The following is a 22200-nucleotide window of genomic DNA, read 5'->3' as shown; positions in this document are numbered from 1 at the left end:
CGAGCCCTTGGCACCAGTAAGGTATCCTAGACCTATCAGCAGATCTTAGCCCCTGGAAGTTGTGCGAACAGATCCTTTTAGGTCAAGTAGTCAGCTCACAATGCCACACCTTCCCGCCTGCCTGACGACTTTTTGCAAACGGACTATGTAATTATACGGTAGCAGTTAGCGGCCAGCACCAGATACGATAGATCCTACACTTACTGGCAGATTTAGCCTTTCGAACTGGGCAAATTTTTTCATCCAACAAGTCAGCTTACTGTGTATACTTACCACCATTCTTTTAACGGCAAATTCTGGATCTTCCCACAACTCTATAGCACGGGTGAAGTAGTAAGCTTCGTGTTACCAGCGCTAAATTGTTATATCCCTTCTTCATTCCTCAGAAGAATGGCTCATTGCCTCGGCCTTTAAGTGGATTGCGTGATACCAGGCAAATGCGGATGGTGATCTTCGCCCAAAGGGAACCGTTTTCGCTATTGCGGCAGTAGGAGCCCGATTCACTGCCCAATACCGTTCCGAGGCCGAGTTTGGCTTCATCCCGGCCAGCCTGGATACCTCGACATTAGCCCCCAGGACAGACCGGGATATAGTCAAAGTGGATTACTGCTTGCATCGAAAAGTGGAATCAAGTTTTATTCCATCATACATGGTACGGACCCTGTATCCGCTCATCTTTATCAGGCCTCTCCCCCCTCCTCGGTTCCTCCGCATAGAGGATCATCTCCGTACTTGCACTCGGCTCACTCCTCACTGCCCAGCTCTGCGGCACGGGCCACTTATTATCACTACTCGGCTGCATCGGAAGCGAGCGGTGGTCCTCCGAACCTCGTCCCTGCGCATATCGCCGTCCGGACCCTGAGGGTACCGAATTGTTCACGATGCCCCATTTCACCATCAGGGGTTTCCACGTCATCGCGCTCGTGCATATTATATTTGTTGCTACTTCAATGCTTGACCAGAGGACTGCGGGGTTGTTGACAAACAGCGCGTCCTTGTCGCTAAGGCCGGGGAGGTATATTATGCGGATGATCGTTGCAACGCTTGCCCTGTTCATAGTCAGAGAACGACACGAGTCGGAAGGTGAAATAAGGAGACATACACCGATCCCAAACCCAGCAGTATCCACGCCGAAGCCTTGGTCGCGAGCGGGATGTGCAAATTATTCAGCAATAGACTCGGTATAACAAGTCCCAGCGTAAGATCCGCCGTCAAAATCCAAGCCGCGTGTACAAGCAAGACCGTCCGTAGACTAGCGACGCTCTTGCAATGCCCAGGGCCGACAGTCAGCAGCGGCCGTTCCCAGAAATGTTTGATCGGGTCGCAGTAGAAGAGTGTCCAGAATCCAACGCATATCGTTAGGATGCCGCCAGTGGCTGTGAGAATGTAGAGGACGTAGCGGTAGCTTCGCTTTTGGACGACGCGAAAGAGGGTATAGATGAAGGAGAGTTTCATAAGGTACGTGCTTGCGAAGAAGAGGAGGACACAGGTAAAGCCGGCCTATAGTCATGTCACTGGTGAGTCTGGAACAGGTATTGCTCTATTGGTGTCGACAACGTACCTGCATTCCTCGAGCGTACGTGTATCGGGATAGAGCAGCGTCATGTCTCCCTAGTCCGTCGCGCAGTAGACCAATAACGTATCGCAATGCCAAAGCAGTGAAGATCGCCTGAGGGTATTAGAGCGAGCTACCGGGAGATCTAGCTGACGTACAGATGATGCGACGGAGAGAATATCATCGACAGCCAGATTGCGCTGGAGATAGAGACGAACGTAAAGCCGGAGAATCACGCAAATCCAGGCCACAGCCAGTACGGCAATGGCAACAATGGCACAGACAGGCGGGTCATACGCCATGTTCGCACATGCGGCGGGAGCGACTCGAGATTCGCATAAGGCAGGTGCGGGACAATATGTGATATAGCAGAGAGAGGGGCGAGGAGGAAAATGTGACGAGCATCTAAGCCAGGGCATATATCGTCTCTCTGTGGCTGTTATTAAACGAGGAGTCCAGACCTGGCAGAGTCAGCCGAGGCGACACTTTCACAAACGAACCCCTGGGGACGCCACAGAACTTACTGAGACGCGGGGGCGGATGTGCCCGGGCTTCCTCCACGAAGGTTACTTCTGTCAGCCTGTTCACGAGCTTGCCACTGTCCAACCCCATGGGCCCATCGGTTCTCGATGCCACGAGGCCAAAAATCATAAGTTCTTAGACGGGCCCATCAAACTCTGGTCTTCGGCTTCTGTATCTGGGCCGGCTTTTATTCAATCTGGAACTCTCTTATCGTCATGTTGTTTGATCCCAATCCTTTGGGGTTCTGTGCGGGCCAGACACTCCCTGGCGGAAACTAAGAAGGGAAAATACTTACTATGGCTCAGCTGAACCGGGCATACTTCAGAGTTGCCAGCCCCTTTCAACTAGCAGGTCTGAATGCCAACACCTTCATTTCGTCTCGAGCTTCGATTTAACAAACCTCCGGCCAGCGTGATATTTCGCCTGATACCGACGTCCCGCGGCTTGGAACCTTGGCACTCGATCCTTCTTCAAAAGCGCACACCGATAGGTCATCCAAGCCATTAGCGCGTCCAAAGGATCGGGGAACAAACCAGGGGAAAGCGGGGAGCTACATTCGGGAGTGAGTACCCGAATCGCAATGGCAGCTCCAGTTGGCCTAGCTGGAGCGGAGCTGGCTGGTTCATACTATGGGGCTCGGGATGAGACCCGGATTTAGCTATCCATACCTGCTGGATGATACCTCCTAGCTGCGGGCATTGGTGTTTATTTACTATGTTCGCACTCACCCACTCTATGGCGAAATTGCAGCACAGTAGCATTCGTCCTGTCAGCACCCGGATGGTGGAACATCTTGCTGAAGATTCTCTCTCTCCCCAGTACGCCCGCACAGCAAGAACTGTCACGCCCTCGACGTCATAATCCTTGTCTGACACATTCACGCCGATGTCGTTCCTTGCTAGGAATTCGAACACGATATCCTCAACCACGCCCTTGAACATTTCTAACGAAGGCGTTAGCGCACCATCCAAATCCATTCTACGTGGACCAGCTAAACTCTTCATTCTTCTTCTTCGTCCTCTAAATGCACAGGGGATTATATATCGAGCAAGACACCGTTGACTAGCCCCAGATCCAAGAACCCGAAGATGCGGGAGTGATCCGCCTAAGTTCCCGCTTCTTCTTCCAATCAAGACCCATTTGCAGCACGGAAGAACTCTTGCTGGAATGCGGCGGATAGAGGCTTTCGCTGATTACTTACGAGGCAGGTGTATGCGAAGTGAAGGCTGTGCTGATCAACAGCTGCCATTATTGGTACCAGCAAATCGCGCCTGGTTTGAGGGTTTTATCTGACCACTCACTCATCACGCCATCCCCCACGTCCCCGCGAACCACGCCACCAGACATTATAGAACAACATGGCCATTTACCTATTAAGAGCAATCGGCCACTATCAACGTTCGCTATATCCTTGAACCTCTTCTCAACTTCTTGAGACGACAATATCGTATCCCTGCTCGTGGTCCGACAAACATCGAGTTCGTCGGCCGATCGGAAATGCCAAAATACCTTCATTCCTTCGTCCACCGCATACTGAGACCATCGAACCCTGAGGTTCTCGTCGGCGTTCCGGACAACGAAAAGAGTCAGCTTCTCGTCACTAAAGATTCCACCTCTTCCCAGTCCAGTTTTGCAGAACAACCCCAGACCAAGCCCCCAGACAACTCTACGAGCTGTGCCCCCACGGAGCGCAGTCATCGTCACGGCCTGCCCGCCGTCAGAAAGACGAAACGAAGAATCGCCCTCTGGGGCGACAAGCGATCAAGAAAAGCAACCCTTCGTCCCGCCGTCTCCAGCTGCCCGGAAGCGGATTGGATCGAGTGGACAAAAGGCGAGTCCGGCGAGTGGCTTACCAACGCCAGCACCAGATCTCCCATCCCCCGAAAGTACGGCCAAGTATGCGATATCATCGCCTTCACTTCCCAGTCTGTATTGGCCGTTCTGCACTTTACCCAAGCTGCACCCCACATCGATGCCTACTATGCCTTGAAGGTGTTCCGTCGCGGGCCACAACAAAGTAACGACCACTACGAAGACCGCTTACAATCAGAGTTCCTCATCGCTTCCTCCCTACACCACCAGAATATCATCCGGACATTTGAGCTTGTCCCGATCGGTACCGACACTCTCGGGGCGTGCATGGAGTACTGCCCAGGCGGGGACTTACATACCGTTATTATCACTTCCGGTCTTCTGCAACAACCAGAGGCGGACTGTTTCTTCAAACAGCTCATGCGCGGAATTAGCTATCTCCACGACATGGGCATCGCGCACCGAGACCTCAAGCCCGAGAACCTCCTCCTCACCGCGAGGGGTTGCCTGAAGATCTCAGACTTCGGCAATGCCGAATGCTTTAGACTTCCCGGTGAAGAGTCGATACACATGTCGAGTGGCCTCTGTGGGTCCACTCCGTATATCTCGCCTGAGCAGTTCACCGAAGCGGAATTCGACCCGAGGGGTACGGACATCTGGGCTGCAGCGGTAATCTACATCGCGATGAGGCTGGGGAGGAATATGTGGAGGGTAGCGACGCCACTGGACGAGGGTTTTGCGGACTTTATGGAGCAGCGAAAATTCCAAGGCACGGTTTCCTTTATTGAGGATATGTGCTCGGTATGTTCAAATTCCGAAAGTACTTAGGCTGGGAGAAACTAACTGAGCCCGCTTCTAGGTTGGGAGTCGGAAAGTGATCTACTCCATGTTAAGTGTCAACCCTGAAGGGCGGCCTCCAGCGGCCGAAGTTCTGTCATCTCGATGGCTGCAGGATATCCAATGTTGTAACGCTACCAATCTCAGTCTTTCCTGATTTAGAACCATCATACCTTCAATTAGGGCTCCTTTTTCGAGTCTCCTCTCTTTTGGAGACTGTCATCAGGGGATAGTCTTGCAATTGTGGATCCTCAGAATGGGTTAAACCTATTTAGAAACAATTGCACTGCAGGATCCTATTTCTGTGTGACTACTTAGTGATCATTAAGACGCATCCTGGAGTAGTTTATAAAATTCAAAGCTCAGAGATCTGGGTGATTTACATTATGGCATGGAGAACGCCTGACACTTATATATATAATTCGATCGTGGAGGAATGAGTCTCCATAGCCAAATGGCTGTGGAGCTTCTGGACAATAACCACACGGCTTTTGCATGGGACCCAGATATCGTCAAACGGCCTCTTCCAAGCGGGCTCTCAGCTTCATATAGTCATTTTCCCTGGTCGATATCACAACCACATTTACGGCTACATTGATAATAATGTCACGTGCAAGAAGGCCCACCTCCAAATCTCCCCCTTAATCCAAAACATTCTCATCTATTGCTCCATCATGATTATGGCTCCTGGATATCTTGTACCGGCGCGGGAAGGGGACTCATCTACTAACACGGACTGAATTCAAGTTTACATCTCTGGTTCCGCTTCAATGCCGTCGGCGAGGAAAAGCCCTCTCCCGTCGGACTTCGCATCCCCTGCTTCGTCGCACGTGTCCAAGCCAGTCAAGAACAACATCTTCTACCGATACTTGACACTTCTAGCGGTCAAACTCCTAAAATGTATTAGACCTGGTCATGGCAATGTCCTTATGTTGACAGACACGCTATGCGTGAAGTACGGGCGGGGGTCCACCTGTCCGAAGCATCAACGATGAGGTTCATCTCGCAACATACAACAATCCCGGTTCCGAGGATTCTATGTGCATTTGAACATTCTGGGTCGACCTACATTGTGATGGAGCGGATCAAGGGCGATATTATCGGCAATGGATGGGTCAAACGAACCGAAGAGACAAAGGCTAAACTTCTTTCCCAATTGAAAGGCCTGATCGCTCAGATGCGTGATATCCAGCCTCCAGAGGGCATGGGAGTTGCCTCTGTTGATGGCCGGTCACTCTATGGCTGCCGTGTACCGGGGTCCTCATTGCGCTTTGGCCCGTTTAATACCGCCCAGGACTTCCATCGGCATTTACGACGGGCATGGAGTTTGATCCTACTCTCGACGCCGAAGTCCGGGATCTCATCACGCAGCAAAACAGGTCTTGGCCCCTGGTATTTACACATGGCGACTTGAGTAGCCTCGATATTCTGGCTCGCGGAGATAAAATCGTTGGTATGATCGATTGGGAGACGGCTGGCTGGTATCCGTCCTATTGGGAGTACACTTCTGCCCACCAAGTCAACCCACAAAACTCCTTCTGTGTCGATGAGATTGATAAATTCCTTCAACCAATGCCAGAGCAGCTCAAGATGGAACAAACGCGGCAAAAATACTTTGGCGATATCTCAGCGGCCCTGTCATGGCACCTTGGCTTATATGACAATCTCTCTCAACTCCATCAAATCAAACGTTGGAACCTTTCTCATATCAAAATTGGCCTGCCCATCGAATCGGTACTGGACTTTTTTCCGCTCGCAGTATCACATGGCTGGGTTGCGCACCTTCGCCCAGTCGGTAACATTCGTCCCTGTGCCTCTGGATCGGCCCTGAGCGTTCCCAAAGCCTCCTGAACCCACGAGACACAGTTCCATCCATTTTGGCCTTGCCTGATAGGAGTGTTGCGAAGGATCTCCACAACACAATCTCCATCCGTAAATTTTCCGATCACGATACGAACCAGCGACAAGCTGATCGGGGCAAGTCGACACTCGCGCTCCTTGAAGAAGCACTCGGAGCACTCGGAGCCTCGTCCCGGCTTCGCTCTCTCCTTTGCGTGGTAGCGGACGCCCTTCACTCTGCTTCCGTCCCTTAGTCCCAGCACCAAGTCGTCTTCTGGGAGCATGAAAAGGAGACCGCGCCTGACCCCGGCGAGGACTTTACCAATGGCTTCGATGAATGGATTGATACCGTGCTGTGCCTGAATACTGAGGCGCTTGATTTCGATGTTCCGCCACTCATGCCTTGATTGACTAATGGTTATGCGTTAATTTAGCTATCTACAGAGGGCCTTGGTCCATAGACGTTGAATTTCGAGATACATTTGCCCCACAAATGACGTGCAAAACGTTTCGCATTAACGACTCTAACAGCCTTTGGTCTCCCTATTTCTAGTCTACCTTGTATGAGATATCCGCTCATTCATTCTACTCCACCAAACCAATCTCTATAATACTCGCCACACTATACTGCGGTTGCTTGACGCTCAAAATCCTCAACCGTGGATCAGCCAATGCAAGCAGCTCATCCCACTCCTGCCGGTTCCGTTCCTTCCCGTTCACAACAACCATCATCTGCAGATCCAGGAAGCTACTAATGTTAGTCCAATCTTTCCTTCCAGCATTTCTAAACGAAAAGGCAAATCAACATACCTAATCATCCGATCCGTATGCCACGGCAAAACCCCCTTCTCAGGAACAACTATATCCATAATCACAATCCGCGCAGACGGTTTCATCACACTCGCGATATTCCGCAGGATCTTGCTCGCGTAGCTATCGGACCAATCGTGGATAATGTGTCGCAGGAAATAGACGTCTGCACTGGTCTCGGGGTTCGGCTTGAAGAAGTCGTGCACTTGGAAGGTGATCTTTGGGCGCTCGGCTAAGGTGGAGATGTTCTCTTCGAGTTTTGTGCTGAGGTCTTCGATGTCTTGCACTACGAAGCGGAGCTCAGGGTGCGCGGTGGCGATAGCAATGCTTTGGAAGCCGGAGGAGCCGCCGACCTTGATAGAGCAACAGCATGAGCATGAGACCCCGTGCCAGGCAGAAAAAACAAGGGAAGATGCAGACTTACATCAACAACAAGCCCACCGCCAAACCGTCCCCAATCATACCCATTCGCCAAATGCGAATGATCATGACTCCCCCTCGTCATCGCCTGCATCGCCTCCGCGAACCTCTTGGCCCGCCAGGGCTCCTCCGCAAGTAACCCGCCAAAGAACCCATTTGGCTGAGCAAACGCGAGCGCAGTCGCGGTCTTCCCGGGATGTCCATCGTCGGCAACCCCCGACGAACCTCTCTTCAACGCCTCGGGAAAGAACCCAAAACTCCGAAACACCTCATCGTAGTTATGTTCCATCCAGCTTGTCATCCCGGGCTCTGTGACTAGGATCCGCGATGCCTCGGAGTGCGCGACGTGGCCGGGCTTCGGTTCGGTGAAGAGGTGGTTGAGCATGAGGTGGCGGAGGACGCGCTTCAATGGGGAGGGCGGCATGCCGCTCGCGGTGCTAAGGGCGTCGTATGTGATTGAGCCGGTTAGGGGGATGTGTTCATGGATGGGGAATTGGGAGAGGGTGTAGTAGGCTAGGTGGTCGTATTTTGTCTGCATTGGTGAGCGGGTTAGTAAATCCTTGGTTGGGGAATGGAGGAGAGCCTTAGACTTACGACTGCGAAGCTCGCCTTGAGCCATTCAGTTGGGCCCAAGGCCGCGTATTCAAGGTTGTTGGCCAGTTCGAGGAGTTCAAGCCGCGCCGCTGCTAATTTGTCCGAAGCCGGACTTGCGCTACCGTTTGCCTCGGCGTTATGACTAGTCAGGAGGCTCTTCACATTCTGTAGTTGTGCCTCGAGGGCATTGACCTTTTCTAAGAGCCCGTCGCTTGCCATTATTTGCTTCGTCTTTGGTTGTTCGGATGGTCGATACTGTGTGTGCTCACATCGCCAAACCTCGAGGGCATAACGGCATTAAGTACGCCAGTAATCCTTCCCACGAGCACAGCTAACAGGCACACCCCACCTTGCGGCCGCACGGATCCTCCAGCGGCGCCTGATTGCAGTCTTTCGGTGGTGTCCGCGAGGGAGCCGCAGGCTAGCGGTCAGCTAGCGGGTTCAGCTCCGCATCTCCGTGAGAGATGGGGACTGACCCGTCCAACCGTAGCCGCCAGATTCATACTTACTTTGAGAAGGAAAGTGGGTTGGGCGGACTAGTGTCTAAAATACCCCTACTGTGGTATGTCAATGGGGTTCGGTCTCATGGGGCTGAATCTCATCGCGGAACCTGATGATGCGAGAGGAGGACAGGGTTTGCTGGCATGGCGTAGATCATGGTAAGACTATGCTGGATCTAGGGCGTTGTCTATGCAATCAAAGGCAGAAAACGGCCTTTCGGCTGGAGTCAGGTACACTTCAAATCCTCACATTTCCCACCCATACACTGATTCAAGTCGTGCCTGCCTAAACCAGGAGAGGTAGGAGCAAACCTTGAACCCCAGCGGAGCCCACGTGGGGATAGTGGCCGCTCTTTCCGGGCGTTGGTCTTCAATAAGCAATTTGGGTTCTACCTGGAGAACTGCCTTCCCAAACTAGCACAGGAAGGAACAAGATGTCGTCAGGACTGGCTACTGGTTGCTCCTCCCATCTAACATGGCCGGGCTGTTGCGGAAGGCGCAACCCCGGAGCCGCTGAGGTGTGCCTTCCTCGCGCCAGCAAGCGGCGGTCATGGACGGAGAGTCCATACTCAAAGGACGCTGCTGCCCCGCAAAATATACCATAGACATTGACATACCGCCACATAGTATTTACAGGCTTTTGGGCGGAGCCTTGGCACTGGCGGACTTGGGAAGTTCCTGGAACTGCCATAGTAGGCAATCCAGCCCAACAAGGCAATCGAAGTAGGATCTCATGAGAAAAGTTCGTTCTTTCTTAGTACTGGCGCATGCCATGTGAGGCCAAGCCCATATTACAAGGTTAAGCTGCGTGGGGAACCAATTCATGAACAAACAAGGCCAAGGCGGCGTATCCTAAGAAACACTGCCGAGCGTGTTCAGACTTCATGCACTGTGTGCGATTGGGATCAGGCAACAGTCGCAGGTCAGGAGACGACCAAAGAGTCCACTTGGCAGGTCATATCCGTGAGCTTAGCCTGACGTAGTCCAGGAACTAATAGGAGGCTTTCCACCTCCTTCTGGTGGAAACTTTGGGGGGTGGCACAGGTCTCACATGGGGAATTACCTCGACATTGGGATTGCTACTGCGAATCAAGCCGCCCATTCCTATGGGGCTTACCAGTGTCTGAGCCTATCGGCACCGGCTAGACGCACATATTGTGGGTAAAATCTAGCTTAGAAATGTGGCTGACTGAGAATTCAGTGCAGTTTACTTCACCTGTCCTCTGGCTTTTTTTTTTTTTTTTTTTGAATAATAGCTGTAGTTGCTTGCTACTAAGCCCGCGGGTAATAGAGTGAGGGTGGTGAACATTCTTGAGAACAGAGTACGCATGTTGAGGAGGTTTGTCGGCCAGGTTGATCAGGGAGGATATCATGGTCCTTATGCTACATTGACCGAGTGAGAACTCCCTCGGGACCGACTCTCTCTCTCACCACGCAAGCCTTATGAGATTATCACATGATGGTACTTTATATTTCACGTTCTGACGGGCCAAACCCAAGATAGAGGCTGTTCCTCGTCGTGTCTGACACATTATCCCATCTTGGCTATCCAGAAATAATGAACAATCGAGGCGGACCGGCTCCTTCTTTGCCCTCATCAAGCTGCATCGCATACCATTCCAGGATACTCGCCAGTTGCAACTTGTTAGTTACAAATACTGTTTGTCGTTCGTGGGATGTCGCAACAAGACACTGCGCGAGGAGATTGTCCATATGCGGTCGAAGCAGAATTCCCGTTTCGGAAGCATGTACGTGCCCCTCTCCCCGGACCAGGCCGTAAGTCATATCGCTTGGTATGTTTGCACCTCTGTATTTGGTGTCTGTCCACCAGATTGCGCGAGCCATGTTCCGAGATATTGCGCCCAGGGATTCGTGGACAAAGGCTGCAGGAAATATCAAGCGCTTCGCAGTTGGCGACGAGATGCGATAGTAAAACACGAGCCGAAAGGTGTCTTCTACCACGGCTTCGAGTGTCAATGGCCACGAGGATAGATCCTTCCACAACTCCTCGAGATTATTGGTTTGTGTTACCGCATCCGGTGGGTAAGTGGCAGACATCACGGCCGTGTGACTCGGATCAAGTACCCAGGTGTGCAACCGAGAGCGGTATTCGATCACTCCACAGCCGACATGGACTTTTGAAGCACGGGAAAAATTCATTGACAGCCCTTTGAGGCTGTCCAAAAAGCAGTAGATGCCTCCTGCGGAGAAGGCGGATCCTTTATTGGATAACTGCGGTCGGCTTATTGGGTCACTATTGTGCGAGGGTCGCGTGCCAGTGAATAAGGCGACATAACTAGTAAAGAGACCCTCGATGCCTAGCTCAAAGAGAGCCCTAAACATGTCAATTTCCCCCATCCTTAGCTTTCGGGTTCCTGGTTTGTCGTACTGCTCCCTCATGATCATGTATAGAGAGTAGACTCCGAATCTTTTCGGCTGCAGGTCGGAGTGAAGTTGACAGCGCTCCACAAGATGTGTCAGGAAGACGATAGTATATGCAACATAGACGGCACACATCGTCAATGAATCACTAGTACCATTGGCCTTGCATCGCGAGCAGCCGCATCTACGGCGGAGGGCAGATGAAGCAGCCCAGAACGATCGCTCTGTGTCCCTGATATCGGCCGAACGAACTTGGCTCCCACTAGCCGTGAAGTCACGAAGCTCGGGCAGTCTATCCACAACCGCTGCCATATAGTCATTTACGGTGTCATAGTCATTGTTGTCACCAAGCATTGTTATCAACTTGACGATACTGGCCTCGTAGAGGACTCGAAATGGTGCCACCTGCACCAAGTGATCGATGATATCCCCTTGAATGTCGATTTTTTTATTCGAACTAAGCTGGGACAAGAGATCCCGGCCATGGCCGCCGAATGTATCAGTAATCACAGTGTCCCATGAAACGGTGCCAGCAAGGAAGGGCGGTTTGCCTGCCTCCATTGTCCCGTCACCAAACGTGCCGAAGACCTGCTGAATGAAATCCCTGCCATGGCGCACGGTGAACGTGCTCCCAATATGCTGCAAATCGTTCTCCATCACGACGGTGTCAAACACATGGACACACAGTTGGGCCTTCGTCTTCCCCTCGTCGAAGTTTGCAATGCGGGATTTTCCATTCATCAGAATGTCCACTCTCAGGCCAAGGATCAGACCCGCATACGTAGCGAGCCAGCATGCTCCACGACCACCGTGAATAGTAATCTGCTCTGCTGTGCCTCGCATGATATCACCCAATACCATAATCGACCTCGCTATATCCTGTGCATGTCCGGAGCTAAACCCGTCGCTAATGTCGCGGGATAAGCATGAACTGGAGAGCCCTGCTAGCCGTAGAAGTTTCTCATATCGTAAGCTAAACGTAGTTTCTTTAAAAGCACAGGAGCATGTTTTGACAACCTCCTCCCACTGGGCGAGCGAGGGCGATAGCTCGCTTGGGGCCTTTAGCTGTTTGGCCATTTCGTAGACAACCAAAGCCGCGACGTGAGGTGGATATGTTTCGGCGAGTGAGGCACACAACGCTACCAGCGATGCCCCTTCTGAAGTCTGAACAAGGTCGCGCAGAACATGCCGCACTCCAACGCCAAACCAGATTAGGTCGCCAAATCCCGAGAACGCTTTGAGCTTATTGAGGCTATCCATTAAGAACTTCTCGCCGTGGGCGCCAAGAGGAATCCGGGTGCACATGGCTTGGCCGAATGCAACGGTCAGCGACTCAATGCCAGCGGACGACAGACGTGAAAGAACGGCGATGGATGCCGAGAACTGCATTCGACCGAGTGAGGTCCAGTCGACGGTCCCTTGCTGGGTGAAAGCGACAGACATGGCGGCAGGTGCGATGATGGATCCTTCTGTGGCTGATGAAGTATACTGGGAAGGTGCTATATCCTCTTTGGAAGAGTGCTGTCGGCAGGTGCCAGATGCTTGACGTTGAAGGGTTGGCATCAGTTTGAGGTTGCGGCTGGAAGGCTCATCCCTGCAGCGTGACGTGGCACTCGTCCCCAAGCGCTCTGCGAATCGGATTCGTTGGAAGGACAAGGAATACGAGGCGACATTGATACCTCGGTTTGGTGTTGCAAAACTTATATCCTCTGACTCCCGCTCGCGCACTGTCACCTTCTCCCAAGCTGTGTCGATGTATTTCTATCAGGCTACGCCTCTACCCTCAAAGGTTAGGTATCCCGATTGCGCTACAGCCTGATGGTAGTGCAAAAATCATTGGTGCCGTATGACTTCAATGTGATTTGCTTTATAGTGTCTGTATCCTTGCAGGTGCCATTCGAAACCAAAGAATGAAGGAGAACCTACAGCTCCCACCATAGCCCAACGACACAGTAGGTTTCACTCGCCCTTACACATATTGATTGACCATACCCAGAAGGTCCCGTTCCGAAACTCAAGTGTGCATGCTCCTTGCCATTCTGCATTCTCAAAGACCACATCGCGGATCTGATATGCTAATTCAAAGGGGTGACTAGACTGCCGTTTGCATCGGCCAAGATCGGCCGATGGATTGAGCATCGAGCCCGAAGTACCCGTCCTTGGGTGATGCTACCGGCCATTAACTGTGAAGCAACGCCACTTGAGGGGGCGTGGAGTGGTAGATTGGGCTAATAGAAAGTGAATAAGTTTCAGAGTGTGCTGTTGTGTTCATACATGATTCTCAATGCCATTCTTCCTTCAGTATGCTGGGTAGATGTGGCGAGGTGATATGAGGCTGCGGCATATCTGGTAGTGTTGCATTATGGGGTGAGAGACGGTACCGAGGCCGAAGGAGGGTCGCTGAGTTTGAGTTATCCTGTCCAGATGACGCGGCATATAAGGAGCTTGAACGAGGCAGCCATAGTCCGCGAGTGTGACTTAGCAAGCGTAAGCGCATCCATGGTTTTCGGTCTCCGAGGAGGACCAACGTCTGTCCCACTTCACATGCTATGCACCATGCTATATATATCTCGATTCTGGAGTAACCAACCCCACATCCCCCGCATTAACCTGTTTACAGCCAGCCTAACTCCATTCCACACAGCAATATGACCACACCAACCCATCACCACTCCGACCCCTACCGCCTACACGGCAAAGTCGCCCTTGTTACAGGCGGCAGCCGCGGCATCGGAGCCGCTATCGCCATAGAACTCGCCAAGCGTGGGGCAAAGGTCGTCGTCAACTACGCCCATTCCCACGAGGACGCACAGAAGGTTTTGCACCATATCAAGCACCACGGCGGCGAAGCGGTAGCAATCAAGGCGGATATCGGGGACCCGCATGCAGTGAAGAGGCTACTTGAGGGGGCCGTTGCACATTTCGGGCGCTTGGATATTGTCTCTAGTAATGTGGAACTTCATTCTGTTGGGCATCTCAAGGATGTTACTCCAGAGGTCTGTAGCCCGACAATTACTTTGCACAGGGACATTGAAATGGATAAAGGGTCTAGCTAACGCATTGGTAGGAATTCGACTCGGCCTTCCACGTGAACACCCGCGGACAGTTTTTCCTCGCTCACGAGGCCTACTGCCATCTCCGCGAGAAAGGACGCATCATCCTGACTGCTTCCCACAAGGGTCACCACAAACATTCGGTGAATTCCGCCTGCAAGGGGGCGGTTGATGGCCTCGTTCGATCCCTCGCGGTAGACTGTGGAGATAAGAAGATTACCGTGAACGCCGTCGCCCCGGGGGAGATCAAGAAGCACCAGCCAAAGGAGCATGATCCTCATCGACATGCTTTGATCGATCAGGACGGTGATCAAGTAGGCTCTTTCTCTCCTCCCTAAAAGACTACCTCTAGTTCTAACAGTACAGCCTCCCGCAAAGCCATCACATCCACACCGGCTGGGACACCCTGTCGATGTTGCACGTGTAGTCGCTTTCCTAGCCTCGGACGCAGCGGAATGGGTGAGCGGAGAGATTATCGGTGAGCTTTTTGTAGTATATCTCCTACACTGTAATACAACATCGACCTGTTCATACCCAGGCGAGATATCAGGTGCAATCAATGGGTAACTGGACATTTCTGAAGCCATCATTGCTGAGAGTCCTCGGCTGTACAGTGTAGGCTCGGGATGTATGCCACGCAGTAATTCGCCTAGACGCCCGGGTGTGGGCGGATCATTTGTCCCAGATGACACGGGGCAGTGGCACAGGCTGAAATCTACAGCCATTTGGAATTGCGTGAGAACATGGACGAGGAATCTATATTACGGATAGGATACCGGCCGGGCACCCAGTTACCTACGTAGTGGACTCGACCGCACTATATTAGCAGTGAGAGTTGCCGAGGACTCGCGATAGGGCCAACCATGATACTGTCCGGCCCATTCATCGATGCGGTAGGATGGTTTCTGGGGCACACCTCGGGCTCGTCGTGTCTTGCGGCGGCGGAGACCATGCGATTTGCAGAGAGGTTCATTGCGAAAGGGAAGTACCACCAACCGTGCACGACAACAGGGTAGCAATAAACTCAAAGCCATGGAGTTCGAGTGATATCGCCCGGCTCTTGCACGCTTTGACCTACTTCCACGGGCAACCCGGGCCATCTACGCCCATGACTGCGAGAAAGATTGTCGAGCAATTCGTGTAGCCTTTTGCCCCGGGTGATGTTCTGGGGTAAGTGGTGTATGCTACTGCAGTATACTGTGTCTGGCGGTCTTGGGTATGGGATTGAAAATGCCGGGGGTATGGTCGGTACGCATAATAATGGATACAGTCGCCGAAGTCGGGGCAGGGGGAGGTCGCGGACATTACCGTCGTAATTATCTTTGTCTTTCGAGCCGGTATTCTGCGTCTACATGAAGAAGGCCAAGTGGGCTTTATTTCTTCCGTAAGTCGATCCGATATTATTAGTCTAGGAATCAATCGTCTCCATATTGTCATTGTATCCACAACGTGCTTCAAAATAAGTAGCATTGCAATCGCCTGATACTGCAGGAGCCATAGGTACATGAGCTTTATTGGTAATGCATTTCAGACAGGTCCACGCTGGATTGCTGCAACGAGTCTAAATAACGAGTGATGTTGCCACCTCTGATTGAGCGACCTGCTCGCAGAGTCGGGAGAATCATACAGGAGGCTGCCGGAATCCTTCGGCCAGCCAGCAAAGCAATGAAATCGGTATACATGTAAATGCAAGAATCGGCCGGGCATCTTTGACACTGGCACTACTCGGGCGGCGAGCTTTCTTTTTTCGGTTCCCTGCCAGACACTAGAGCAGACCTTCCAGTGCTATGGACGCCTGTCCCGAGCACTAGGTTTCTAGGAAGACGGCTATCAACCGGACGACCGAAGTACACAGCCCTCATCCTTGCCGAAGAATGTCAATTATTCCCGAGGCGACAGCTCGTAGTCGATTTCGAACGTCTTCTTCCAGGTGGCTCAACGTGGAGGATGACAAACTGGGCGTTGCCGTCCCAGCCATTGGCCGCTCTCGGCCTGATGAATCTAGTAGACTACTCGAGAGCTGGCTGGTACTCCCACAAAAGTCGTCGCCAATGAATTGGTGCCCTGTATGCTCTAGCCGGCTTCCGACGAGGGATACGACCTGTTGCACTCGATACAGTTCTCCCAGCACGAGCTGCGCCGCCATTCGGCTCTGTTGGAGGCTATCGACGAAACAACTGCCTATGAGGGGAGGCAGATTCAATACCTGCTCCTCAGAGGTCGATACGGATGGGCGACGGCTGTCGAGGTCACTTCCCTCGCTGCTCGTGCTGCTGAACGCTTTGTCTTGTGGGTATCGTGGTGGATCTCGAGCCACGGCGATGTACCATCCAAGGACCCTGATAACGATCAGACAAACAAGAGAAACCACATACTCATCATCCGCACATTGGCATTCAAGAACAGCCTGCAAGGTCTCGAGGGTTTGCTTGTTGTCCTCAATGACCGACTCGATGGTGCAGACCTTAGTCAGTCCGACCTGGCTTGACTGTTCACATCCGGCATGGGCGTTCGGAAAGAGTCCCCGTAAGAGGTCCAGACAAGTGACAAAACAGCAGCTCTGAGTCTGCATTAGAGACGCCGTATTCAAGACAGAATCGGATGTCTCCATTCCCTCCATGAGTGAAGTGAACAACGGATCGGTGAGTGACAGCATTTCTGAGCCATTAAAAGGAACCTCGCAGCTCATAGTATCCAGGTCATTGAGATTCGAGGGCGAGAGGGCATCGAGCTGTGCCATATCTGTACCTAATGACCAAAGAGACGATATATGGGACGTGTTCGAGGCATCGGGTGAGAGGATGGAAGTCCACAAGTCGGTATCGTCAGGAGGGGAAAGAAGATGCGTGCAGTGCGGGGAGGATCTGAGGGTATTGGCCGGTGTACGTGGGCTGGTGGCAGGCAGGCAGTGGTGCAGGCCGCTGCAGCTGTCCGCACTACAGCGTGCTTGAGCCTGGCCGGAGGTGATACCGCCATAGCTGGTAGCAATCGGCGACGCCAGGAGGCCTGCGGGTGGTTGATATGTTGTGGGCTGAGCTTGTGCTGCCCTTGCTGTACTTGATGGAGGCTTCTCCACGCCAATGACGCGTGTCCGGCCGGTCCGTCTGGAGACCATAAACTCGCAAGGCAGGCCACGACGGAAACATCGACCGCAGGTGGGCTTCTGCTTGTCGCACTTGACCTTGGATCTGGAGCAGGAAATGCAGCTCTCGCGGAGCTTTCTTGTACCCTGCATCGGCGTTTGTGTCGCCTGTCCTCCAAGAAAGACGATGGGACGTATCGCCGCATGCTGCTGTTGGACGGTCCTGCGTTGTTCCATGGATGGTAAATGACGGATATGACGGGCTATAACTCGATAGTCCCAATTTCAGGGAGGAATCGAACGCTATGATGTAGGAGTGCTGCTGCATTTTGATATATGGTCATTGCTTCGTGTCGGGGCGTACGGGAAGCTTGGGGGTAAGCGGAGCTTTGACCAAGCGTTCGTGGCGATCGAGTACGGGCGGAGCTTGCAGCATTCCTCCGTACAAAGATAGCATCGTCCTTATCCACCTTCAGGACTGGGATTTCCAATCTATTCCGTTGCAAAGTCGGAGTCAAACCAAAGGCTTGCCGCACCGGAAGCAGGATACCTTGTCTGCACCAGTTGAGCAGTTCGAACTATGAGAATGCCACAAACAGGCGATTTCGACATGAATCAAGAGTTTCTCCACTCTGGCCATATTTAGAGGTTCCCAGCTACGGCCTCTATAGCAGATCTGGGCCCAGGGCCCGCATGAGAAGGCCCGTTCAAGGAAGTCCGTCCTTTTCACATTGTTCGACACACCCCCTTCTCCACCGGCCGAGCCAAAGTTCCTCGTGCCCTCGCCCGTCAGGCCCTCCCATCCATCTGCACCAGTGAGCATCTCAGGTGCATCTCCACGTGCACCCGGCTTCCGCTCTAACCCCACTCGTCACACGTCTTCTTGCTTACCCACTTTTCCTTCCATTGACTACAGGGTCGAAAACTATCAAACAGGGACACCAAACTCAGCCCCTCCGGCTTATCGGCGTTGATTTCATTGCTTGCCTTCATTTTGCTGCACGATCGCTGCCTCCGCCGCCACGCCTAGTGTCAGCAATGTCCCAGCATATCAAATTCAGCATGACGTGCGCTTGATGGCATCTGCCCGCCTAGCCGCAGGATGAGCACGGGGAACCTTCCCTACAGATCACCGGGAATCTCCTGCTTTAGATTCTCGGTCTAGCGCAAAGGGACCGCGCCATGAGCCGGATAAATGCCCCACCCCACGGCAGGGAGTCTCACAACTGACGTCGATACTCGAGTATTCTGACCAGTTATTGAAAACATTTCCTGTGGAGCCAGCGAACTATCTCAATGCCTCTGCAGTAGCCCCACGGGATAGTGACGCAGCCAATGCTAAATCACACGCATGTTGTGGGCGCACCGATGGATTTTAGGCTCGGCCCGCGCACACCATCAGCTTCTCTCAGCTCACCTGCGTTTTCTACATTTGGAAAGCGCTTATCCGTGCAGTGGTGCTTAGAGACCAGCGCGGAATTCAGGCGTGGAGACATTGAAAGTCCTGTGGTAATGGACCATCGTCAACTAGACCATAACGCGTTTCTGATTCGTTCCTTTGAGACCCTTCTACCCTGCTAGTACCAATAGATATTCACTCAGCAGCTGCCGGATATATGTGATTCCTAGTCTAATTCTCATCGGGTGCAGCTCTAAGATAATTCCCAATGTTTCGTTTCCCAATGGTATCAACTTGCGGCCTCTATCCACGTATATTTCAGTGTCAGAGGTTAAAATCCTTGCGGACATGGGCCAGAATGAGCCCCATCTGTGTCCTGGGCCGATCGGATGACAGTCTACACGCTGCAAGCCGTGGTAGGACGACTGATGTCTTAAATGGAGATAAGCGGCGGTGAACGGGGACACGGCTTTGGCTAGCAACCTACCCCTCCGCGACCCACCCTTCTGGACGGTGCTGACACTGTGCTGAAGTGATGTCCATATTAGAACCGGTGGGTAAGGACGAAGTAGGTCTTGGACTACACCATGTCTGGAGCTCCTCCCTTTGTGTAACGCTGTGCGCATCAATTCCGCTTTACCAAGCGAAGCGGAACTGGGTAGTATACGTGAGCTCTTCGAGGTAAGCTTGATTACCGAGCAGGGCCCAGATAATGCTTTGCAGCAATCACCCACTGCTCTTGAATCCCTCAATATCTGGTCTCGCGTCATCGGGGACCATTATTCGGCTTGTCGGCGAGAACTCCGACATTTTTCACCCGTGTGGTCACAGTATGTCCAGCCAGAGACCAACCAAATCCTTAGGTCTCGTACGATTGTCTTCCCAATGGCGCTTATAAGGTAGAAACACTTCAATCACGGGAAACATAGGCGAGTCTGGACGATCGCTCTATGAACTCACGATCAGTACATTGTAATGCCGACAGCGCTAGTATCTCCAACTACCAACATGGGCGTGATCTATTCGAATAAGAGAACCGTACATCGAGATGCTGGCATCCCATGGGGCCATCATTACAAGTATAGAGGTCCACCCTAACGCATCTATCCAACCTACCCATGCCGCTATGGAACTCGCAGTCCATCTAGGGCCTGTGTGAGACAGATTCGCATTAAGATCCAGGACCGGTGCCTAGAGCTGTCTCTCACTATCGCAAAGAGCTGCGCAGAGACCGGAACGTGGGTGTTCCATGGCCTCAGTCCTTCATTCTACCGCTAGCACTCACCCTATGCTTGCCTCATATATCGTCACAAATCAGTCCTGACTAAAATTCTGCCGATATGTGTGCATCCATCACTACTTGATTCACCATCCGTCTCCGTATACACGTTCTCCCTATGTCACCTTTGGCAAGATGCAGGGGCCCGTTTGCCCTTTTTATAATAGGCCGATTTACTGTACGCGTATCATTGGCGATACGTTGAGGTTTGATTTAGTTGACCCAAGGAATCATATGTAATAATTATATGTAACTCCCAAACCATTGTATATAGTGTAGATTGTTCGACAGCCGGGCGCAAGATTCATCGAAGCTCAGTGAGTGGTGATACATCCCCGTGCACTCCACATGGGGGTAGTTTGTTGATAGAGGATCGCGGCATCATTCTGACCATAGATAGGCCCTATAACAAACTGTATGTAAAGGCGCTCTAGGGAGTCCGATGCCTTGCTGCACACTTCTAGCTCCCCATCCGATACTGACAAGGTCAAGAGCAAACCGCGACCGGAATCCAAATGCACATATATGCATCGCCGGATACCGACAACCTTAAACCTCACTCGCCCTATAGCTCCACGCCATCTGCTAAGTAATGCAATAAATAAGCGTAGGAGAGTCTTCCATCAGTGTACTAGCCAGTTTTATTAGGCCGGCGATTGTCAGGGTTGGGGATAGATTCAGCATTCTCCTCACCATTCAAAGACCGTATCACCACGGCGTGATGGGCGTTTGACACATTGCGACAGATCATATCCATGATGTGCATCTGAGCAGGTCGGAGCTTGGCCGTTGTCACGGATATCTCGCTCAGCGAAAGGGTTATCGGAGACTACGTACAGGATTTTATTGGTCCTGCGTCTGTACTCCTCCACTCGGATTCGGTGTCCGAGGCTCTGGGTGCTATATCTCGGACAGCGAGGTTGGTCAAGTGATGAGCAGTGCTATCTTGGCAATACGGACTTTCCTGGGCTTCGGAGTCGTTGTGGCCGCGCCTAGAGGTGATCGGGAGCATGTACCCTGCCGTTTGGGGAACGGCCATTTCATGCTAATGGGTACAACCTGGCTCAGAATGCGGAGAAGCTTGGTGGTTGTGTGAGTTGTAACAAGTGAATTGTGGGTTCTGCTGTTGCTCGTGATTGTTTCCGAGCCTCTGTTGACGTGGCACCGGGCAGAGCTTTCTACGAACCTTCTCCAATGGAGTTATTTAACTCCGATGGAGTTAGCATACCATGAGAACCATTGATCCAGCTACCTGAGTACTATTATCAAGAAATACTCAGGCTAGCCCTTATCTTACACGCATACGATATAGATCTCGCCTGAATACTAAACAAAATCAGCACTGCCACTTTCGGCTAACTTTACGTTTAGAGCGGGTCAGGAGCAGGTTCCATGGATTGGCCTACTTTAAAAAAAATGTTTATTTTGCGATCTCAAGGTTTTCAGAAGCCTTGAAGAGCTCTTCTTCATGGATCTAAACAAAGCTGACCCGACCCGTACTTCGTCCAAATAGCGTCATGTAAAATAAGTGGGAAAGGGTGCGCAAAACTGGGCTCACCAGGAATCACTCTGATGCTTGCGACTCTCAGCCAGGGTCCTTGCAGATCTAGGCCCAGCCAGGAGCCTTATAATGATGAGATGCTGAGCTGATGGAGAGTTCCAGGAAGTCACCAACCGCTTCAGAACGCTCATCGCATTGATTGGCGTGAGGCCTGGGTCCCGAAAACGTCCAATGCAAACATCATGCCACTATGTCATGATTGATACAAACCTAATGGCGTCTCAAAGTCATGCTAAGTGCCAGAATAACTAAATCATCGTCAAGGGGTTGGCTGGCTATCATAATCCATACATCTGAAATTCTCCACACTTTTCTGAACACTTCGATAATTTTGATGAAGGCTTGACCATTCATGCCGAAGAGATATTATAAGAACTGACTTGGTCTGCTATGTTGAATCGTAACGAGTTTCTAAACTCTGACCGAGGACTTTCTTGGCAGATTGACAAGTTTCTTAGCATGCGCTTCAATCCGAGTGCGGGACTGAAGATAGGTTTACGTTCCATTCCACCTGCTCCATGGAACAAGGGTGTGGCGCGACGATCAGGGGGTTGG

The 22200-nt window shown here is 52.0% G+C and overlaps 8 protein-coding genes across 8 annotated transcripts; 3 read left to right on the top strand and 5 right to left on the bottom strand.

The window, feature by feature from the left end:
• Positions 1 to 382: 382 nt before the first annotated feature.
• On the bottom strand, positions 383 to 1857 carry BJX68DRAFT_263280 (uncharacterized protein; the record flags this gene model as incomplete). Its single annotated transcript, XM_071044650.1, has 5 exons — positions 383 to 550; positions 650 to 1049; positions 1103 to 1500; positions 1562 to 1669; positions 1714 to 1857. The coding sequence occupies 5 exons, from the start codon at positions 1855 to 1857 to the stop codon at positions 383 to 385; spliced, it is 1218 nt and encodes a 405-aa protein (XP_070902604.1).
• Positions 1858 to 2486: 629 nt separating this feature from the next.
• On the bottom strand, positions 2487 to 3323 carry BJX68DRAFT_229398 (uncharacterized protein). Its single transcript, XM_071039027.1, has one exon. The coding sequence runs from the start codon at positions 3079 to 3081 to the stop codon at positions 2581 to 2583; it is 501 nt and encodes a 166-aa protein (XP_070902603.1). The 5' UTR covers positions 3082 to 3323; the 3' UTR covers positions 2487 to 2580.
• Positions 3324 to 5411, top strand: BJX68DRAFT_229395 (serine/threonine-protein kinase). The gene is made up of 2 exons (XM_071039026.1): positions 3324 to 4690; positions 4749 to 5411. Exons 1-2 carry the CDS (start codon positions 3575 to 3577, stop codon positions 4881 to 4883), a joined length of 1251 nt encoding a protein of 416 aa, XP_070902602.1. The 5' UTR covers positions 3324 to 3574; the 3' UTR covers positions 4884 to 5411.
• Positions 5412 to 5665: 254 nt separating this feature from the next.
• Positions 5666 to 7045, top strand: BJX68DRAFT_229393 (uncharacterized protein). Its single transcript, XM_071039025.1, has one exon. It carries the CDS (start codon positions 6047 to 6049, stop codon positions 6575 to 6577), a length of 531 nt encoding a protein of 176 aa, XP_070902601.1. The 5' UTR covers positions 5666 to 6046; the 3' UTR covers positions 6578 to 7045.
• Positions 7046 to 7150: 105 nt separating this feature from the next.
• On the bottom strand, positions 7151 to 8608 carry BJX68DRAFT_263277 (S-adenosyl-L-methionine-dependent methyltransferase; the record flags this gene model as incomplete). Its single annotated transcript, XM_071044649.1, has 4 exons — positions 7151 to 7313; positions 7400 to 7728; positions 7800 to 8327; positions 8390 to 8608. 4 exons carry the CDS (start codon positions 8606 to 8608, stop codon positions 7151 to 7153), a joined length of 1239 nt encoding a protein of 412 aa, XP_070902600.1.
• A 1826-nt stretch (positions 8609 to 10434) lies between these two features.
• BJX68DRAFT_263276 (uncharacterized protein) lies at positions 10435 to 12714 on the bottom strand (the record flags this gene model as incomplete). The annotated part of the gene is made up of 1 exon (XM_071044648.1): positions 10435 to 12714. One exon carries the CDS (start codon positions 12712 to 12714, stop codon positions 10435 to 10437), a length of 2280 nt encoding a protein of 759 aa, XP_070902599.1.
• A 1205-nt stretch (positions 12715 to 13919) lies between these two features.
• BJX68DRAFT_263275 (uncharacterized protein) lies at positions 13920 to 14891 on the top strand (the record flags this gene model as incomplete). The annotated part of the gene is made up of 4 exons (XM_071044647.1): positions 13920 to 14267; positions 14339 to 14638; positions 14691 to 14802; positions 14863 to 14891. 4 exons carry the CDS (start codon positions 13920 to 13922, stop codon positions 14889 to 14891), a joined length of 789 nt encoding a protein of 262 aa, XP_070902598.1.
• A 1291-nt stretch (positions 14892 to 16182) lies between these two features.
• Positions 16183 to 17643, bottom strand: BJX68DRAFT_253144 (Zn(II)2Cys6 transcription factor; the record flags this gene model as incomplete). The annotated part of the gene is made up of 2 exons (XM_071042676.1): positions 16183 to 17553; positions 17593 to 17643. The coding sequence occupies 2 exons, from the start codon at positions 17641 to 17643 to the stop codon at positions 16183 to 16185; spliced, it is 1422 nt and encodes a 473-aa protein (XP_070902597.1).
• Positions 17644 to 22200: the final 4557 nt, after the last annotated feature.

This window comes from Aspergillus pseudodeflectus (assembly GCF_044049435.1).
Source record: "Aspergillus pseudodeflectus strain CBS 756.74 chromosome Unknown BJX68scaffold_7, whole genome shotgun sequence".
Taxonomy (NCBI): domain Eukaryota; kingdom Fungi; phylum Ascomycota; class Eurotiomycetes; order Eurotiales; family Aspergillaceae; genus Aspergillus; species Aspergillus pseudodeflectus.
This window is presented reverse-complemented; position numbering and strand designations above follow the sequence as displayed.